The sequence below is a fragment of the Chrysemys picta genome, chromosome 5 (assembly GCF_011386835.1).
Source record: "Chrysemys picta bellii isolate R12L10 chromosome 5, ASM1138683v2, whole genome shotgun sequence".
Taxonomy (NCBI): domain Eukaryota; kingdom Metazoa; phylum Chordata; order Testudines; family Emydidae; genus Chrysemys; species Chrysemys picta.
In genome coordinates this window covers 60,408,433-60,427,902 of record NC_088795.1, presented here as the reverse complement: position 1 = coordinate 60,427,902, position 19,470 = coordinate 60,408,433, and the positions used below count along the sequence as shown (strand labels likewise).

The 19,470-nt window shown below is 36.9% G+C and overlaps 1 protein-coding gene across 16 annotated transcripts in view; it reads left to right on the top strand.

Moving 5' to 3' along the window:
• The window catches only part of FBXW7 (F-box and WD repeat domain containing 7), a 295,965-nt gene that overhangs the window by 252,932 nt on the left and 23,563 nt on the right, over positions 1 to 19,470 (top strand). For 15 of the 16 annotated variants that reach the window (XR_010601814.1, XR_010601816.1, XM_005307367.5 and 12 more), the window contains 2 exons: positions 2,104 to 2,245; positions 15,662 to 15,796. Coding sequence is in view for 13 of the 16 variants with exons in the window: in XM_005307367.5 (XP_005307424.1) it covers positions 2,104 to 2,245; positions 15,662 to 15,796 (277 nt within the window). In the remaining 3 variants the exon portion in view is untranslated. Of the gene's footprint in view, positions 1 to 2,103; positions 2,246 to 12,044; positions 12,115 to 15,661; positions 15,797 to 19,470 lie in introns of all 16 variants that reach the window. The other variant, XR_010601815.1, reaches the window with a different exon arrangement.

The window sequence follows — 19,470 nt, the reverse complement described above, 5'->3', positions numbered from 1 at the left end:
TTCTGTTGTGGATTATTGCAGTTCTGACTAAAAAGTCCAATGTAGCAGTGAAAGACATTTAAATAAAGGTATAACATCCCCTATATTAAAATAAACAGCCACCAAACATTTTATTTACTTAAAATATGTATTTTAATGCCTCTAACCTAAAGACAGCATTTATATTTCATGTTGTTTATAACAAGTTTCTAATTTTCTAACCCATTTTATCACCAACATTCAAAAGCTAGCCTCTATAGATACTTACCTTCTAGAAAAGCTGACCATATTCAGTCATACTGATGATAGTTGAGAAGATGTGAAAATAGTGTCTCTCAGAAACACACATAGCCTTTGCTTGTTCACCCACACCAAGGGTAGAATTCAGCTCCTGTGCACAGGACCAGTACAAGTCGTATGCACCAGTTAAATCCCACATAAGCTTCATTCACAGAGTCTTATTTTGGAACTGAAGTGAAGTGTTGGATTGGCTTTTTGCTGGCCCTCTGCTCAGGGGTGAACAGAATTAGAAAAGTCATTGATTTTAAAAGTATTATGGATTAACTTAAAAGCATGACTTTTAAGTCTTCTTTCCACTGGAATTCAGAAAGTTGAGTTTATATACAGGAAAAAACCCTTTTCATAAATAATATAGGACAGTCTTATGACTTGATCTTTTGAGTCGTTTGATCATATTCTATTTCATATTGTTTAGGTAAAATGATTTAATTCTTGCATCTCAATGTTTCTGTATGTTCTCCTTGTTGTTAGAAGGAAAGACTCACAGGTCTGATGAACCTGGGGTTTGTTTACACCCGTAAAAAAACCCATTGGGTTATTTGCATTAGCTGAATGTCCTTAAAAGACGACAGTGTTCTGTGAAACAAAGTGCTCCGTATTAGCTTTTGTTTACATTAGAACTTACTGAAATATCAAGTAAAGAAATAAACCTGTTCTTATCCGTCTTTAAACTTCATCAGTTCATGCAAGTTTTTGGTACATGCTGGAGAAAAAATAAAACAATAAAATAAAACAAAATTAGAGTTAAAATAAATGTTAGTTATAAATCTATATTGCATCAGTTTACAGCAATGCTCTGTCCAGTGAAATCGTGAAGAGCAAATTAGCTAAAGGACTAGATTTACTGCAAAATATTAAATATATTAAAGCAAAATATTTAGGAATCTCCAGTGTATTTGAATTCTACATCTTTTGCAATAGTTAGTACAGATAACTATGGTTTAAATAGGTGATCCAAGATACGTAAGTAGGGACTATATCAGTCAGATACATCATGTAAAATGCTTCATTTACAAGATAAGGTGAGAGAAAATTGAAGGCTGGACAACATTACTGTGGTAGACTTCTCTAGGAGTTTAGACCAGTCACACGGGATGGAGTTGAGGAAAGAAGAAAAAAAGACACACAAGGCAGAAACATATATTCCTGTGTCTGATCTTTTAAATATGTGAGTGAGAAAACTGTGTGTAGATGGGGCAAAACTACTGCCTCCCAGCTCCCCCTGCCCCCAAAATTGTGAGGTTGGTGTTAATCCATCAATATGCAAACTTTTAAAATACAGTAAAATATATTGAAGTTAAACTATTCTGTTATCATTATAAAATATTAATAGTCTCTTGCTAACAAAATATATCAAGGACTTAGATAATGGATTATTTCGTTGTTTGGCAATGAGGCAGCAACATGTTTTACCATTACAGTTGAGACCTGTGAACTCCTGCTTTCCACATCACCGGAGACCAGGCACACAGGAAACTTGGTCTTCCTGGAGTGAAAGGATATATTCTTACTGCATCTCTTACATAAGCACTCCCTTCTGGCCAGTTGATGGAGTGGTATTCATTTGGCCTTCAGTGGATGCTACCCATTTTTTTTATGAACACTAGAATGATAGAAACAGCTGTACTGATGAGAGTGAGGAAACTGACTCCTTGAATGACAAAGTTCAAACTGTTGTTGCCTGGGTAATTTCACATAAAAATCAAAACATTATTTTTTATTAATTCTGATTTGTAACTGCTGTACTAAAGCATTTTAAGTATATAAACATTTTATTTTTCATAATGCAATAATTTCTGTGACTTTCACTTATTTGTATCATAGCACTACTGGGCTTGTGCCATGTTCAGCAACACCTACTACTTTTGGGGACCTGAGAGCAGCCAATGGCCAAGGACAACAGCGGCGCCGGATTACATCTGTCCAGCCACCTACAGGACTTCAAGAATGGCTGAAAATGTTTCAGGTAACCAGCAACTAGAGCGTGAGACTAAATAACCATCTGGAATGGTTCACCTTCATGATTTAAGAAAAAACAGCCAGCTTAATGTACCCCCAAAGTCTCTGTCATTGATTCCATGTAGTCCTGACAAAATAAATGAGCACCAACTTTAAAGGAAATACAGTTTTCCATTCCAGCTAGTTACTGTACAAATTCACAAAATGTTTGCTTTCTTGGGTTTGCTCCCAAAATAAACTCTACTGTTAAGTACTTTGATATTTTCTGCAAAATCTATCCAGCAGGTTACCGCTGCTGCCATTGTGGCCTCAATTTAACAAAAGACATGTTCATTTTGAGGCTTGTAAGCATTAGTGCATGGTTAGTCTCTGTGTGAATATGATGCTAAATTTATCAGAAATCTGATAATTTAAATGGAATAGAGGGAACTCTAGTTTATAATACTTTAAAAACTTAGTTATTTGACAAACTATATTTCTGATGAAAAGGAAACTCAATGTTCATTCTTACCATTCTGTGTTTTTATTCACATTCTTGGGTTGTGCATATTTGTACAGTTGAAAAGAAGAGCAAAGAGAACTTTTTTCTCCCTTCAAATGGTCTGGTCAACAATGTCTACAAGAAAAACAACACTGACAAAGAGTCTGTAAATAAAATGGTATGCACGAATAGTAATTAATGTAGGGGTGGCCAACCTGAGCCTGAGAAGGAGCCAGAATTTACCAATGTACGTTGCCAAAGAGCCACAGTAACATGTCAGCAGCCCTCAATCAGCTTCCCCCTCCCCCCACTCTCAGTGCCTCCCACCCACCGGCAGCTGTTTTGTGGCGTGCAGGAGGTGGGGAGAGGGAAGAACGAGGGCACGGCAGGCTCAGGGGAGGGGTGGGAAGGGATGGAGTGGGGGCAAGGGCCTGTGGCGGAGCCAGGGGTTGAGCAGTGAGCACCCCCGGCACATTGGAAAGTTGGCACCTGTAGCTGCAGCTCCGGAGCTGGTGCCTATACAAGGAGCCGCATATTAACTTTTGAAGAGCCACATGTGGCTCCGGAGCCACAGGTTGGCCACCCCTGAATTAATGCAACGGAAGTAGAATATCTATAGATGTCTATTGCTGTGTGTTTAAAAATATGAAAAAACTACCCACTGATTAACAATAAAGCAATATGTTTTTGTTTCTGAACATTACTTCTGTAACAGTTTAAAAAGAAGAGATGGACCAATGAAAATATAAAAATTGCTTCCGTTATTCTCAGCAATAACTTTTACAGCTTCAATGTAAACTTACTGACACACAGTTTTAGGCAAAAATCATTTTTTATAACTTTATGCTCAATGTGCATCATTTGATGATAATTTCACTATGTAACTAATCTCAGATGCAAATTCTTGCCCTTAAAAAAAAAAGTAAAAACCTCTTCCTTCATAAATTATAAATATGTAATCTATTCATACAAAACTCATACTTTGAAGTGAAGTGGAGAAGACTAAATGATTTGCAGCAATAAGTATTCAAATTCAGTTGTTAAAGGTATGCTTTTGTGATGTTTTTTCCTAGAAAGATGTTTTTTATCCACAAGAATAAGATTTTAATGGTACATGTGCTTCTTTCTAGACACCACAGATACTTCAACACAGCTCCTGAATATTAATCAGTTGAAAGCCTTTCTGTTATCAAAAGTTAGTTTGTTTCACAACAGAGGTATTTTATTGGTAATTTTAAGTACTTGGTTTACTTTTTCACATAGTCTATAACTACATACAAAAAACAGCAGGGTGGATTTGATTTAAATCATGATTTAAATCACTAGTCAGGAAGACTCAATTTAATCATGGATTTCTACATAAAAGTGCATTCTTGTTGGTTGTTATAACCTAAATACATATTCTTCACAACTCAGAGATAGATGTAGGTTTCATTTTTAGAAGGTACGCACTATACATTTTTTAAGTGATTTATACTGAAAACTTTTCAGATTAGTTTTACAGCTATATCAGAAAATGAATGATTTGTTGTTTCATTTACCAAAGGTAATTGAAGCAGATATTAATGAAGTCATTGGGAGGTGAAGTATCTCCAATTCAACAGGTTAATCATTAATATTTGAAGGATTTTCTTGCCATGCTGTATTAGGAGGAGAACATCACCAGACAGACATTTAAATTGAGTTATTTAAGTAAAATAACGTTATGTATTCTGGATTTTTTCTTCAACGGCAAACATAATATTTTGACAAAACAAGCATATGAATTTTTGAATTTAGTTAAACATTCAAGTTTTTAAAAATCAAGTTTGCTTTTGTTAAAATTGTTTTTAACTAAAATAGTTAAAGGAAATATTAAAAAAAAAAATATTAAATTGACTATGTCAGCCAGGTCAACATGAGAAACTTAAAATATTGGCTTCTGCAGTTAACTCAGTCGTCTTCACCTTCATCTTCCTGATTGTTCATAATCTGGAAAAGAAAAACAAGCTTTCCTGCTTTTTCAGGTCCCAACCGATTTCTCAATTTGGAATGAAGTAGTCCAAAGGAAGAAAATATTCTTTCTACATCGGCAGAAGAAGCTACTACTGTTAAAAGTGAGATTATCACTTCAACAGTCTCTGAATCCAAGTGCTTAAGTGACTTCCACCAGTTCACTGGTGTGACTTTCTTTAAAACATCATCAGCAAACATATATTTCTTGAATGGTTCACCCTTAGCTCTGAAGTTTATTATAGTTGCATTATTGAGGGATGATTGCTGGATGTCCATATCATAGCCAACTCCTCTTCTTCAGCAGTTAAGGTTTGACCCTGGTACCGAGTATTGAGAATATTGGCAAGAAAATGAGGTGGAGATAGTGCTTGTCCCATTCGTTTTTGTTAATGCTTGTAATTTAACTCTGTCATTGCATATGTCTCTTTTTAAGATCTCACTCAGTTCCTTTCAAATTTCAACAGTGTCAGCAATAAAACAGCTATTTCCCTGCATTTTGTTCAAGGCTACAGAAATAGGCTTCAGGGTACTCAGTATGTGTTCAACATTTCTCTTAAGCCCAATGTTGAGAACTTTGACCGTGACAGTGTCATCTATTTTTTCATGATTTTGTTCACAATTCGTCATCAGATTAGGCTAGTTCTTAATATAGTGCTCAAAACAATCCACTACTGAGTTCCACTGCACGTCTTGTGAGAGAGTTAGCTTGGTTCCTCCTACTTTTTTCAGAGCAGCTGCTGCAAAGTGGTTGCTACGGAAGTATTTTGCAATTTCAACAACACTAGCCTTTATTTCTGGAACACCGAAGTCTTTGGCTAGGAGGTGCATCAAGAGAGCACTGCAACTGTATGTTATTAGCTTGGGACTCTCTTCTAAATAATTTCTTCTCATCTTGGATACATTTGCAGCATTGTCTGCGACTAAGCTGCATACTAGACATTTTAATTATTTTTCATTTTGTTATAGCTTTTACTGCTACTTCTTTAAGCATTCTGCTGTGTGTGCATTTCCTGATGTATCAATTGTTTCTGTAAGGAAGACATTCCCTTCTTCTGTTGTCACACAAGCACATACAACAGGATCATTGTGGACATTGCTCCACCTATCAAGACTCAGGTTAACAGTTTTACCCTCTAAACCTTTTGCACACTGCTCATTTTCTCTTTCATACACTTTACCCAGCAATTTGCCTGCGACATCTGCTCTGTTGGGTGGACTGTGTCCTGGTCTTAATGACTGAACCATGTTAATGAAGTGTGGGTTCTCAATCATACAGAAAGAAGAGTTTTGCATAAATAAAACGGGCAATTTTTTCATCAATTACCTCTTTTTGTAATCTGCTGGTTCTTCTCACAAACTTACCCATGGTTGTTTCTGGATGATGGAGATTTTTTTTCCTTTTTGCTACAGGTGATATACTGTGGCTATGTGACGTACATGATGTGAATGAAACACTATCATTGGCAGATAACTCTGAAACTATAGAAAATGATGGTAATCTTGAAGGTGGATAGTCTTCAGAATCGTGTGCGTTGAGGATGGATTCTCCTAAACAAAATAAGTCAATGCAGTTATTTAATTATTACTACAATCCTGCTCATTTAGTATTACTCATTGCATTCCCTGACACTCAGTACTACTTTAAAGGTGAAATTGTAAAAGGAAGATCTGCCTATTTCAGCTATTTATTTTTTATCACAACTGCATCTAAAATGATAGTACTATAGAGTAACAACTATACTTTTTGCTCAAACATGAGAACTCAAGAATAGTCCAGAAGGAAGACAGGCAGCCCTTAAGAAAGAAGTATGAAATAAAAAAGTTTACTAACCTGAAGATCCTGCAGGTTCAGACATGTTCCTTTCATCATCTTCAACACAACTTCCTCCTGAGAAGGAACACTTCTCATGATGATGTTTCATTCAGGTAACCAGGCCTTGCATTTCTTTGTTGCACTGTTTGCATTTTGCACGCATGCCTGTCTTACCCACAGGTAGAGGAACGTCATTAAAATATTCCCAAACTGGGTCTCTTTTACGGCCTTCTGTCATGATAGGTTTTCCCTTTTAGTGAGAGAATGGTATGGTAGATCTCAAATCAATGAAGGCTACACTCAGAAAGACCTCAAGACTTCTGGAATATGCTGCTCAAACAGTTTCACTTTGTTTCTACTGCCTGTCCCTCCCTTCTCACATTTATCTCCAGACTTCTTCTCCTTGTCCAGATCTATTCCGCCTCCAACAATCTTCTATTCATTGAACTTTTTGAAACTTTGCACTTTTAGAGAGAAGTAAGGGATTGACTCTGTGTACACAAATTTGCAGAGGAACAATAGGGTTGAGGTCTGTTATTTCTCACCTCTATATATTATTTATTTAAAAACAATTTTGCTGTTAACAAGCATGTTATCTCTGGAGACACAAATTCAGTTTGAGAATGCAAAACTAAGCATTTCTGATGGTATCTTCTAGACTGAGCACTGAGTCGCATTGGGTAGATAGAAAGATGTAGAAAGAGTATGTGAAGTGGGAGGCTGAATATTTTCTGAGTGCATAGGAAGAGATGGGAAAGGAAGAGGCTGTTAGTCAATGGGAATTTTGCTGGTCAGGACTGCAAAATGAGGTCCCTTTTTGGTTGAAGATTGTTATGAATCACACTTGTTAGATACATATATTAGCCTACAGAAAAACTGTTTCAGTAACCAATAAATCTGCTCTTAATAAAAATGTAATTAGACATTTAAACTAATGTTTTAGGTCATGATTTCAAAAAGAGCCTAAAGTTAGGTTTCTAAATCATGATTTAGGCTCCTAAATAAGTGACCTGATTTTCAGAAGTACTGATCATGCAGAAGTTCCCACTGATTACTTCAGTTGGAGCAATAGGTGTTCAGCACTTTTGAAAATCAAGCCAATTATTTTGGAGCCTAACTTTTGAAACTCTTGGCCTTCAGGTTTAAAGTCACATCTCCTTGACTCCTCTAAGGGCACTTACCTTTATTTCTCAGTAGGAAAATAAAAACTTGCACAAAGTATAGTTAAAAATTACTTAAGATGGTGCAGTTTCTGAGCATGCACTGATAGTGTCACTCTTACAATCTTATATTATGGAACAAACTCTAAGAAAACTTCGCAGTTTTGTCAAAAGCTTGTAAGCTTTGCCTGGAAGTCAAAATGAGATTACTCTTTGAAAGAAAATTTTACAAAGGATTGGAAATACACAGTTCTTGGTGCCCATGCAACCTTAATGCCTGTCCATCTCCTGCCAATCTGCCATCCAGTATTCCTGTCTACCAAGTGTGTAAGATGGAGACATTTTGATGAAGGACTTCTGATTGTAAGGACTTCAAGTAGTTCATAGCGAGGAGCTGGGAATATCTTAAATCCACTTTATTTATGTTGCCGCTTGTAGAATCAAGAAACTCTGGAATATACGACTTTGGTTTTGAATGTATATTTCTGCTACGTAAGTGTGATTTGATTTGTCATCCACCTGGTGCACAGGTGTATCAACTACATAAATTTTAGTTCAGCCATTAAGAGTTTTATAGCCTCAGATATTAATGATCAGTTTCAGTACAACATAATTCTGTATAATTAGGGGGATTTGTCTCAAACACTTGTCTTGAATCAGTCATTTCTGATGAACAGAGATTTTCTTTTCCATCTACTCTGAATGGTTCAAAATAAGACACAAATGGTTTCCTGTAATTAGTGTACATTTTGCTTTAAATGCTATAGTGGCATATAGTCTCTATGAACTTGATTGAAATAGTTCGATAAGATCACTTTACAATTTCTAGAGTCACTGCTTCATTTGAGATGTGCATTGTTTGAGGATTTGTCTCCTGGTCTTACAACTTCGTATCCTGGTCTCATACATCTGTTCTGAGGATAGTGTGGGTGGCACTGAAGAAGAGTTATAGTTATTTGAGTTCTATTAACTGTATATTCCCATTCATTTGAATTTTCAGGCTAAGGTCTGAATCTTTTAAGAACACTAAAATGTTCTATGAAGTCTTTTCATTTACTATTTGACCTGAGCTCAGTGCTTTGAACATGACAACTAAAAGAAAGTCTCTGCCCCAAGAAGCCTATAATTTAAAGGACACAATCAGATAAGACATAATGCAGTTGGGGAGACAGAGAGTAGAGCTGATGGGGAAAAGGTTCCATCAGAAAATTTCCAATCAGTAAATATTGATTTCTGCAAAATGTTTTGCTTTTGATTAATGTGTCAATTCCAACAAGAATTTGAAAGAAAAGTTGAAAAGAAACATTTCAATAAGGTTGAAACATCCAGTTCATTCAACATTCACCCTTTTTGAAACGGAATCTTTAGATATTCCATTTTATATCATATATAATTTTGGCAACCTAAAAAATGTTTTAATTCTGTCTTGCAAATTTTGAAAGTGAAATTCCTCATGAAACCAAAAATCCAGTTCCTGCCAAGTTCATCTGGAGGCAGAATTACATCAAATATTAATCTCTTCTTTACTCTCTCCCTAAACTTTTCCCACTTATATACTATTGTGGTAAGGGGGCATTTATCTAACATGGGCAAAGTTTGTGAAACCTCCTCATTTAAATGAAGAGAGGTGGGAATCTGGCACACTGGGATTGGAAAGTCTTTTTCTATGCATAATAATGTCAATCAGCAGCGGTAATCACTTTGAGGAGCTGGTAAGCACCATCACTTTGCCTGTAACTGAGTGTTTGCTCTCAGCAGCTATGATAGTGTCCAGCTTCTGCCACTTCTGGCAAAGAGACTATTTCTTTCAGATAGAGACCTAGCCACAGTAATTCACACATTCGTCACTTCCTCTCTGGTATTCTGCAGTTCTCTTTACCTCCACCTAGACACGATGTTCATGAAGAAACTGTAACAGGTACAACACAGTGGTCCATCTCCTAAGCAGAACAAGCGCTCGACCATATATCATGCCAGTGTTCTACAACCTATACTGTCTTCCCACGCACTTTCAGATCCAATTCAAGGTTCTGGTATTTGAGTAGAAAGTCCTCACTTGGACAGGCACATCATATCAAAGACTGCCTTTCTTAAGAACATAAGAACGGCCATACTGGGTCAGACCAAAGGGTCATTTAGCCCAGTATCCTCTTTTCTGACAGTGGCCAATGCCAGGTACTCCAGCGGGAATGAATAGAACAGGTAATCATCAAGTGGTCCCTCCCCTGTCACCTATTCCCAGCTTCTGGCAAACAAAGCCTAGGGACACCATCCCTGCCCATCCTGGCTAATAGCCATTGATGGACCTATCCTCCATGAATTTATCTAGTTCTTTTTTGAACCTTGGTATAGTCTTGTCCTACACAACATCCTCTGGCAAGGAGTTCCACAGGTTGACTGTGTGTTGTGTAAAGAAATACTTCCTTTTGTTTTAAACCTGCTGCCTATTAATTTCATTTGGTGATCCCTAGTTCTTGTGTTATGAGACAGAGTAAATAACACTTCCTTATTTATCTTCTCCACACCAGTCATAATTTTATGGACCTCTGTCATCTCCCCCCTTAGTCGTCTCTTTTCCAACTGAAAAATCCCAGTCTTATTAATCTCTCCTCATATGGAAGCTGTTCCGTGCCCCTAATAATTTTTGTTGCCCTTTTCTAAACCTTTTCTAATTCCAATATATCTTTTTTTTTGAGATGTGGCGACCACATCTGCAAACAGTATTCAAGATGTGGGCGTAGCATGGATTTATATAAAGGCAGTATGATAGTTCCTGTCTTATCTATCCCTTTGTTAATGATTCTCAATATTCTGTTTGCTTTTTTGACTGCTGCTGCACATTGAGAGGATGTTTTCAGAGAACTATCCACAATGACTCCAAGATCTCTTTCTTGAGTGGTAATAGCTAATTTAGACCCCATCATTTTATATGTATAGTTGGGATTATGTTTTCCAATGTGCACTACTTTGCATTTATCAACATTGAATTTCATCTGCCATTTTGTTGCTCAATCACCCAGTTTTGAAAGATCCTTTTGTAGCTCTTCGCAGTCTGCCTGGGACTTAATTATATTGAGTAGTTTTGTATCATGTGCAAATTTTGCCACCTCCCTGTTTACCCCTTTTTCCAGATCATTTATGAATATGTTGAATGGGACTGGTCCCAGTACAGACCCCTGGGGGACACCACTACTTACCTCTCTCCATTCTGAAAACTGACCATTTATTCCTACCCATTGTTTCCTATCTTTTAACCAGTTACCAATCCATGAGAGGACCCTCCCTCTTATCCCATGACAGCTTCAGTCAACATAGTTATGTTTTGCCCTGCACACTACGTTTATCCAATCCAAATAAATGTTTGATGGAACTGAAGACAGTGTTTTCAACAGCAAAACCAACACACTGGTTCACCCTCCCAAAAGGAGATCAGGAAGAGCCCCTTCCCTCCATCTTCAGGTATCTCTGTAAGACACACCTTTCAACCACTAAAAGAATTCAACAGCACTCTAAAAAGTAATAACCTAGATTAAACCTAGAGCAGGTCAAAGTATGAATATGCTCAGAGTAGGAAAGAGATCTAATTGCCTCCACCCAGCTAGTCCACAATATATGTTTTTAGTCCATATAGTGGTCTTTACTATTACAGTGTTAAATATTATATAAATGCTTCTTGATAGTAAGGCACAAAAACAGGAGTGGGAGGAAAAAAAGGAGGGAGTGAGGCTGACATCTTTATAGCCCAAATGGGTTCAGAAATCAAGAACAACTTTTTAATACTTTAGGGAGAAAAACCTTTATTTAACTAGCAAAGTAAAAGAACTAGCTGGAGTTTCATTCAGTGTGAGCCTACATGCAGTTTTCACACACCTGCATTGATGTGGCATGGTCAGCACATACAAATGCACTGCATTCTCCACATTGCTTGCAGCTCTTGTGGTCAAATGATCATAAGCAAATGTGGCAGCATCCACTGCCAAGTCTGCAGGGTGGTGATCCCATGGTATCTGGTTTTTGATAGTAGTTAAGGGATTAGAGTGCTGCTTTGATGGGCATGGTGAGATGATGGATATCAAGGATTCTTCTCTTTATATGTGCATCTTCGAGTCATTCTCCTAGATTGACAAGGAATAAGTGCCTTGTTTTCGTTGAGTGTGGTGCCAAGCAGGATCACTGCTGACTCAAATAAGGAACCCGGGATTCCAGCAACATCACGCATGTTGAAGAAAAGAAACATTGGCCACCTTTTTATCTTGCACCCACAGGAGTACATTCTTGCAAGATGGTCCATGTTGTTGACAGCACTTTTAGTGTCATAATGGAGAATTATGTGGGGTTTCTTTTTGTCTCCTCCTAGAACCTTGTCATGATGCATCGTCGATAGTAGTATTACCAACTTGCCCTTCTTTGGAACATAGGAAGCCAGGGTAAGTGGCCCAGCAAACCTGAACACTGATGGCAGTTTTTCTCTGCTCCAATGTGGATGCATCTCACTTGGTACATCTGGCTTGTTTCATTGGATTGTTCCAACATAGGCCAAATTTTCATTAAGTAGATCTTCAGTAAGCTTAATACTGGTGAAGTTATCCCCAACTATGTTTCTTCCAGTCTTATACCAGGGCTGAACATAAGCTCCTCATCATCTGAAAATGAACCTGATGAACAGTCAATGGAAATGTAGTCTTCCTTTTTAGAGCTACTCTTGACATGATCTGGCACAACTTCACTGTCATCTAATAAGCTGTCATCACAAAACAACTTACTGTCAGAGTTGCAAATAATTTTTCTAAGATCAGAAGCAGAATATCATGCCCGTTTGTTCACCTTCTTGAATTGCGCAGCACAGAAAATGCCCTCAAGAGTCTTGTTAGTCTGCAGTGTTTGGAGCACAATACCTAGACAGACAATCCCCTCAAGAGTGGTAGGCAGAGAGCCACTATTAGTCCACTGTGTTGAGGATACCTAACAAGCCCGGATTTGAAGGGACCAACCTCCCTGGAGTACCTTCTACCGTAGGGTAACTGTATGCAGCAACCGCTGTCACTGCAATCCATTATCCAGTTAGCAACTGCTAACTATTACAGTACAAGATACTCGCACTAGAACAAATGTGTACACAGAGCTACTAAAAACAGAGGATAGTGCAATATGTTTGGGCTACATTTGTGCCCCACATACTGTTTTAATACAGAAAAAATATTTTTCATGCTAAATTACATTTTTTTTAATTTAGCTGAATTGTGTTCATGTGCCTAGGTAACTGTGTCCTAAAACTGCATAATTGGAGGGCCACTGGTTCATGAATTATCACAACATATATGCTCACAGGGTACAACATTCCCATGAATGTGGAGGAAGGTTAATGGAGCTTTTTTGCCTGGAACATTTTTAGGAATCTAAAATGTTTGAGTTGCTCAGTAACAAAAATGTTTGAAATTTTGCATCATTGCTTGGCACCTATTTACTTTACTTTTTAGTTTACAAACATGTTCACTGTTATTGTTTATACAAAATGCACACTTACTCCTTCCCCTCTGTCTCTGCTGAATGTGCTGTGTGCCATTTTTTGCTAACAGGTCAATCTATAGATCACAGAGATGCTAATCTAATGAAGATAATTATGTCATTCCCCCATTAATATATATAGTTGTATTTATCTGGCAAGACTACTCACGCAACAAAATTTTCCACACCAAATATTTTTCCTCAGAGATCTCTTACTGACTATTACCAGTTTATTTTTAAAAACTTGGAAGACCAATCGGGAGAGCTCCCTAGAGTAAACATCTTTTAGCAGTTGATTGCTTGGAAGGGTCTTAAGGTTGTTGCCTCTAGCCAACCTATAAAGCTGAAGGAATAGATTTCACTGTCTTAAAGTTTGTTTTCCCCTGTGGAGGGGGAGGAGGAGGGAGACAGTGTGTGCCTCTCAGTTTAGTTCTACATGGTATTTTATCAGTAAAGATAAGAGTAAGGAATACTTAAACTGATGTGCAATATTGTCGTCAGAATTTAGGGGGCATTAACAATTTTTATCGATTTACGACTACAGCAAACATCTGCCACAGCACAAAATGTTGATATTCAAGTTCTTTGAATTATTTTTACTATATTAATTACTAACAGAATTGGATTAGAATGATTTTGAAAGTTATGAGAGACTAATACAGATACCGTGGCTTCAGTGTATTTTCTCTTTTGTTTTCCTATAATTCAAAAGTAGTTTGATCAGATTAAATGTTGCAAACATTTCTAGATAGTGTCAACTAGTGTCTTGGAATAAAAAACAGAACAGTTTTAAAACAGATGATGAGATAAGCAGCTGCTGTATATGTACACTAACTACTTTACTTAAAAGGATTTTCAGAAGTATGGTTTATTGTTTGTCTGATAGTTTTGATATCTATGGTTTATTGTCCTATTGTAAAGCTCTAAAAGCTGTTGATAGGAGCATCTTTGAAACCTCCACTGAGATCATGTTTTTCAAAAAATATATATTTTTAAATTTTTAAATCCCAGACATACTTCTGCCAGTCTACATCATCTCGTCAGTTGTCAGCAGGGAATGCTATGGTTCAGGTTTCAGTCTCCTCTAACATCGCATCTCAGTCCTCAAACCTTGCCAATGTCTTCCAACAAAAAGTGTTAAGTCAGGAGCTAATTTTCCTAATATTACTAATGAGTTAATTAAAAAAAATTCTTAAAACTACAAAGATAACTTTTTACATCATAAAGAAGAGTAAATTACTGTTCTACTCACAGTTCATCTTTCTGACTTCTACTCTATCCTTAACTTGCCTCACTACGTCTAGGCATTGCAGTACATGGTCAGTAATAATATACCCTAATTTCAAATCCAAAGAATGATAATGCACAATATGGCAAATCTATGTCTTGAGGCACAGGTTAAGGTGGTATATGAATCTTAATTCTAAGCTATCTTGCTTTCTCATATTTCAGTCAGCCCTTTCAACTGTAATGTAATGTGTTAATTTACTTGCATATGCCATTCTAGAACCCATATGTTCAAAAATATGAATATAAATCTACTTAGAAAACACTGTTGCTGTTTCATTTTCTGTCCTCTTCATGCTCTAATTTGATTGCTAAATCAGTTTTCTATTGTTTTTTCTCTTGAAATTGTTTTTGCATAACAAATCAAAATCTGTTGAGCACAGATGAGTTTGAGAAAGACATGCTTGTCAGATATGCCATATTTTCAGTTATTAATTTTTCTGCAAATGATGCTGCTAATCTGCTGTACTCTCAGATGAGTGCCTATTTAAAATCATCAAATTTTATGCTGCCCATTAGTAAGAATGTGAAGTAAGAAAATTACTAGTCAGAATTCCCTGTTTACTTAGTAAATTGGTGTTTACAAAATCAAATATTGGTTTACAGCCAGAATTCTGAAATATAACATTGTGGCAGATGAACATATAGTAGTAATAACCTTTGGGCAATAAGCAAAGTGATGTATTTTAGAGAAAGTTGCCACTTGGTGCTTTTTGGTTTGGTTCTCTTCCCACACCCTATTTAAAGTTTCTAATGAAACAGTGGAATTTTGATGGCTGAAATTGGACATTTCATTTGAATACCCATTGGAGTGAGTACTCTTGCATTAATCACTTCACTCTCAACACATTCTAAATTGGTTTTAAAACGATGTACAATTTTTTAGCTATTCATGTTGTATTTTAATGTCATAGATCACACTCATCAACACAATAGATACAGTTCTCTATTGGCACTTGAGTTTGGGTTCTAAACATTTTCCATCAATTTTATTTTGCTTAATTTCAAATGATTATCACAAAAAATCTCACAAATTATTTTGTGTGGGTAAGGTATTTACCCATAGGAAGCCTTAAACACACTGTCGTTGGGTATCCTGCATATTCACTTTTTTTCAAGGTAGCTTGTAAGTAGTGTATACTAAAATAGTACAAACACTGAACATATCTTTCTCTCTTATAGAGCTGGAGTGGACCAGAGAAGTTACTTGCTTTAGATGAACTCATTGATAGTTGTGAACCAACACAAGTGAAACATATGATGCAAGTGATAGAGCCCCAGTTTCAACGAGATTTTATTTCCTTGCTCCCAAAAGAGGTGAGGATTATCAGTTAATGCTGGGCTATGGTTGCTGTTTGACTATGTAACGCATCATCTATCACCTTTAAACATTTCCATACTAATTATGGTATTCAGTATTGTCAATTTAACACTGTTAATTGGTGTTAAGAGGACTACAAGTTGACAAACTGCCATGTCTTAATGTAATTCTCAGATTAATGTATGATTTTGAGATAAAGGCCAGATTTTTGAAGATATTTAGGCACCGTTTGGGATTTTCAGAAGTTCCTATTTCCATCTTTAGGCACCTTAAAAACTTTAAAAAATCTGTCCAAGTGACTTTCTTTCAACTACTGAGGTAAGTTCCATGTTGTACTATAAGTCATTTGAGTTCTTTCAGCTTAGATAGGTTTTCTTTAACCACGTTTTCCTTCCGGTTATTTAGTGTCTTGTCTCTGACTGATTTGCCAGATTTAGTCTTGCATACATTCTGTATCATCAGCGTGTACGTTTTGATCATCATCCCCTCCACACTTTGAAGAGACAACAAAATACTCAACATATACAAATTTATTCTTGATTTGTAACATGCACCTATCATTCTCCAAGTGTATGCATTATTAAATCTGCATTAAGTCTATTAATGTTACTTATATAATTAAAAGAGAACTTGACAAATTCCCCAGCAACAAGGACCCGAAAACTCCAATCCCCTTATTCTAACCCCTAGTCGATCCCATGGGTAAACAAATATCTTTCAATATACCCTGCAGGTCAACAACTCAGACTCTGTCAGGTCAATAGGGAAGCAAGTACTAGATTCAAGGATCCTCCATTGAGAACATACAGCCTAAGGAATGTTGGTGAGAGTACTTCTGAAGTAGTCCACAGTTGGTATAGAGTAGTAGGAGAGAGGTGGTCCATTAGGCTATGTCTATGCTATGGAGGCTATGGGAGCATAGCCCCCTAGCACAGGCCGAGTGTACACTGACCAAGGAGTTTTTCTGTTGGTTTATGAACACCACCTTCCTGAATGTCATTAGCTACGTTGACAGAAGCATTCTTCCACTGACATAGCTGAATCTGCAATGGAGGTTTTTTGTCTTTTTCACACTCCTGGCCGACATAGCTATGTTGAACAAGCCTTAGATATCCAAGCCCTAAAACAAATTTCTTAGTTATTAGAGGGTTAGTAAAAATTAGTGGCTTTACTGCTGACTGGTTTTTATGGTATACCTGGCTTTTTCACGTGGGTGTTCAACTACCCAGTACCTACTAGTTTGTTCCCTATTAAAAATTTTGTTTCTGGTTTTAATTACTTTATTAGCGAAGAGATTTTCTTGGTAGAAATGTAGATTTTTCTTTTCTTACACCTTTTAAAGCATTCTTAGTAATCTTATGCTGGTGTTAGAATATGTTCCGTATGTTCTTCATGTGTATTAAGACTGTTCTTATGTTCCATTCTCTGGCATTCCTTTCAGCGTAAGCTATATATTTTTAATACTTAGATAGGTCATGGCCCCTCTTTTCCTTTCATGTGCTAGTGTAGTACCTTCATAACTGTGGAAAGTGTCATAGCCATCCTTTGGGGTTAATTGGATCACTTTTGTTAGGGGATGGAAGTAATATATACTATGAATATTAAATATGCACAATTCATGTAACTAATATTGACATACGTGTTTTCTGCACCCAGTTTCTTTGGAGTCCTTCGCTTGTTTGAGAGGAATACTATGGGGAAAGAAACATACCATGTTATGTTATTCCTAGAGAAGCTGCCCAAAGCCTTCTATAATTCAGAAGCACAAGAAGGGGGGGGGCGGGGGGAGGTGTAGGAATCTTACATTTTGAAAGGAGGGAAGATGCTTTCACGCCTACAGTTTGGAAAACTGGATACATGTAATGAATATCACCAATGCTTAAATCTCAGTTGCCCTCACATGATTTAGCACCAAAACTAGTCCAACTACAAATAATCCTCTTCTTATGTTGTGTATCATTTGTGCTGTTCTTGCTCTTAGTCTTAAAGACTATGTCTACACTGCAATTAAACACCCTCAGCTGGCCTATGGCAGCTGACAGGCTCACCAGGCTTGGGCTGTGGGGCTGGGAGGATCCAGAGGCCCGGCTCTAGCACAAGCCCAAACATCTACACCACAATTTTACAGCCCCCACAGTCTGTTCCATGAGCCTGAGTCATGGGCTGGTCACAGGTGTTTAACTGCTGTGTAGTCATGCCCCAAAATAACTTTTTGTATAGAAAATAATTCCCTCCCAGTATTAAAGTGTCATACTTAACCACAAATCTATTTACCTTTCATTTATTTTTCCTGATACCAATGCTAAATATTGAAATTACTTGTGTTTAGTTTAGGAGTTTCTAGATATCTTTCTTGCTTACATTAATGCAACAAAAGAAACTCATCAGTACCTATAATGACCTCCTATGAGGTCATACACAATGTTGTGATTGAATGAATGTATGCCTGGTGTGACCAGAAGATGAAAATGATTTGTATAAGAGGGATCTTATTCAAAGATGTCTTCAGCAATGGCAAGGGAATACAGTAGAGGAAAAGCCAAATATATGCCTTCCCTCCCCAAGTTTTCTTTAGTGTGAAAGTCCTTCTAAAAGAAACTGGCACGCAAGGGATACTGTATCTTGCTTTTCTCATTAAAATATTAGAAAGAATCATTGGTATTGAACTGTTTGGACCAAGTCTAAAAAATTCCATAGTTTCTTCCACTCCAGGAAATAAAATGCAAGAAGTGTGACTTAGAGAGACACTGCCAATAATTTAGAGGATTTTACCCTTCAGCTATGCCCAATAAATAATTCAAACATGTATATTTATGATGCATCATTACTGGATATCACTAATCCTTTAAAGGATGATAGCCCTAAATACAACACTTAGGCAGCAGGGGCCCAATCTTTGGCTCTGTCTGAGTTGCATTTGGGACTAGCTCCAAGGGTTTGGGACAAATGTTAGGCCACCTTTATGCACCCACAATCCTAGCGCCAGCAGTGAGCTGGTCTGACCTTTGATACAATTTAGGCCACATCTAGATTAAAACAGGTTGCATTTTAAAACATGTTAGTTAACATACTTTAATGAAGTATTGATTCTAAACAAAATCTTTACACCTAATGTAAGTAGGGTAAGTTGTGTTTAAAAATATCTGATCAGAAACACCCAGAGACAAAAATGGAATATATTTCATGTGCCTCTGTCTTACTGACATGCAAACTGTCTGCTGTAATTCACATAAAATCAACATTTCCAGACTTCAGTAACTACTGTTATTTCTTCCTTTTTGGGTGTTTTTGTTTTGTTTGGAAGGTAGGTTGTGGGTGGGTCAACTTCGTTTTTTGTTTTTTATTAAATGTAAATAAAATAATGCCAACAAAAAAACAAAACACAAAGACACATACTAGAGGTCAGAGTAGATAACCTGACCTCCATGATAAATGAGAAGATTATTCTGCCTCATTTGTCAATAGCTACTCTTTCTGATCACAAATAGTTTTTCTGTTAGCCACTCCTATCCAATTTTTTCTCAAAACTTTTTTCTGCAGTGATGTATTAGCTACTGATGTGGATTTGCTGCTTGGACCCTGTGTTTATCGCTCTGTTTTTCATTTTCAGTGATTGGATGGATGTGTGTTACTTCTGTCAGCAGAAGAGCAGTGTCAGTAGCATCCTGGA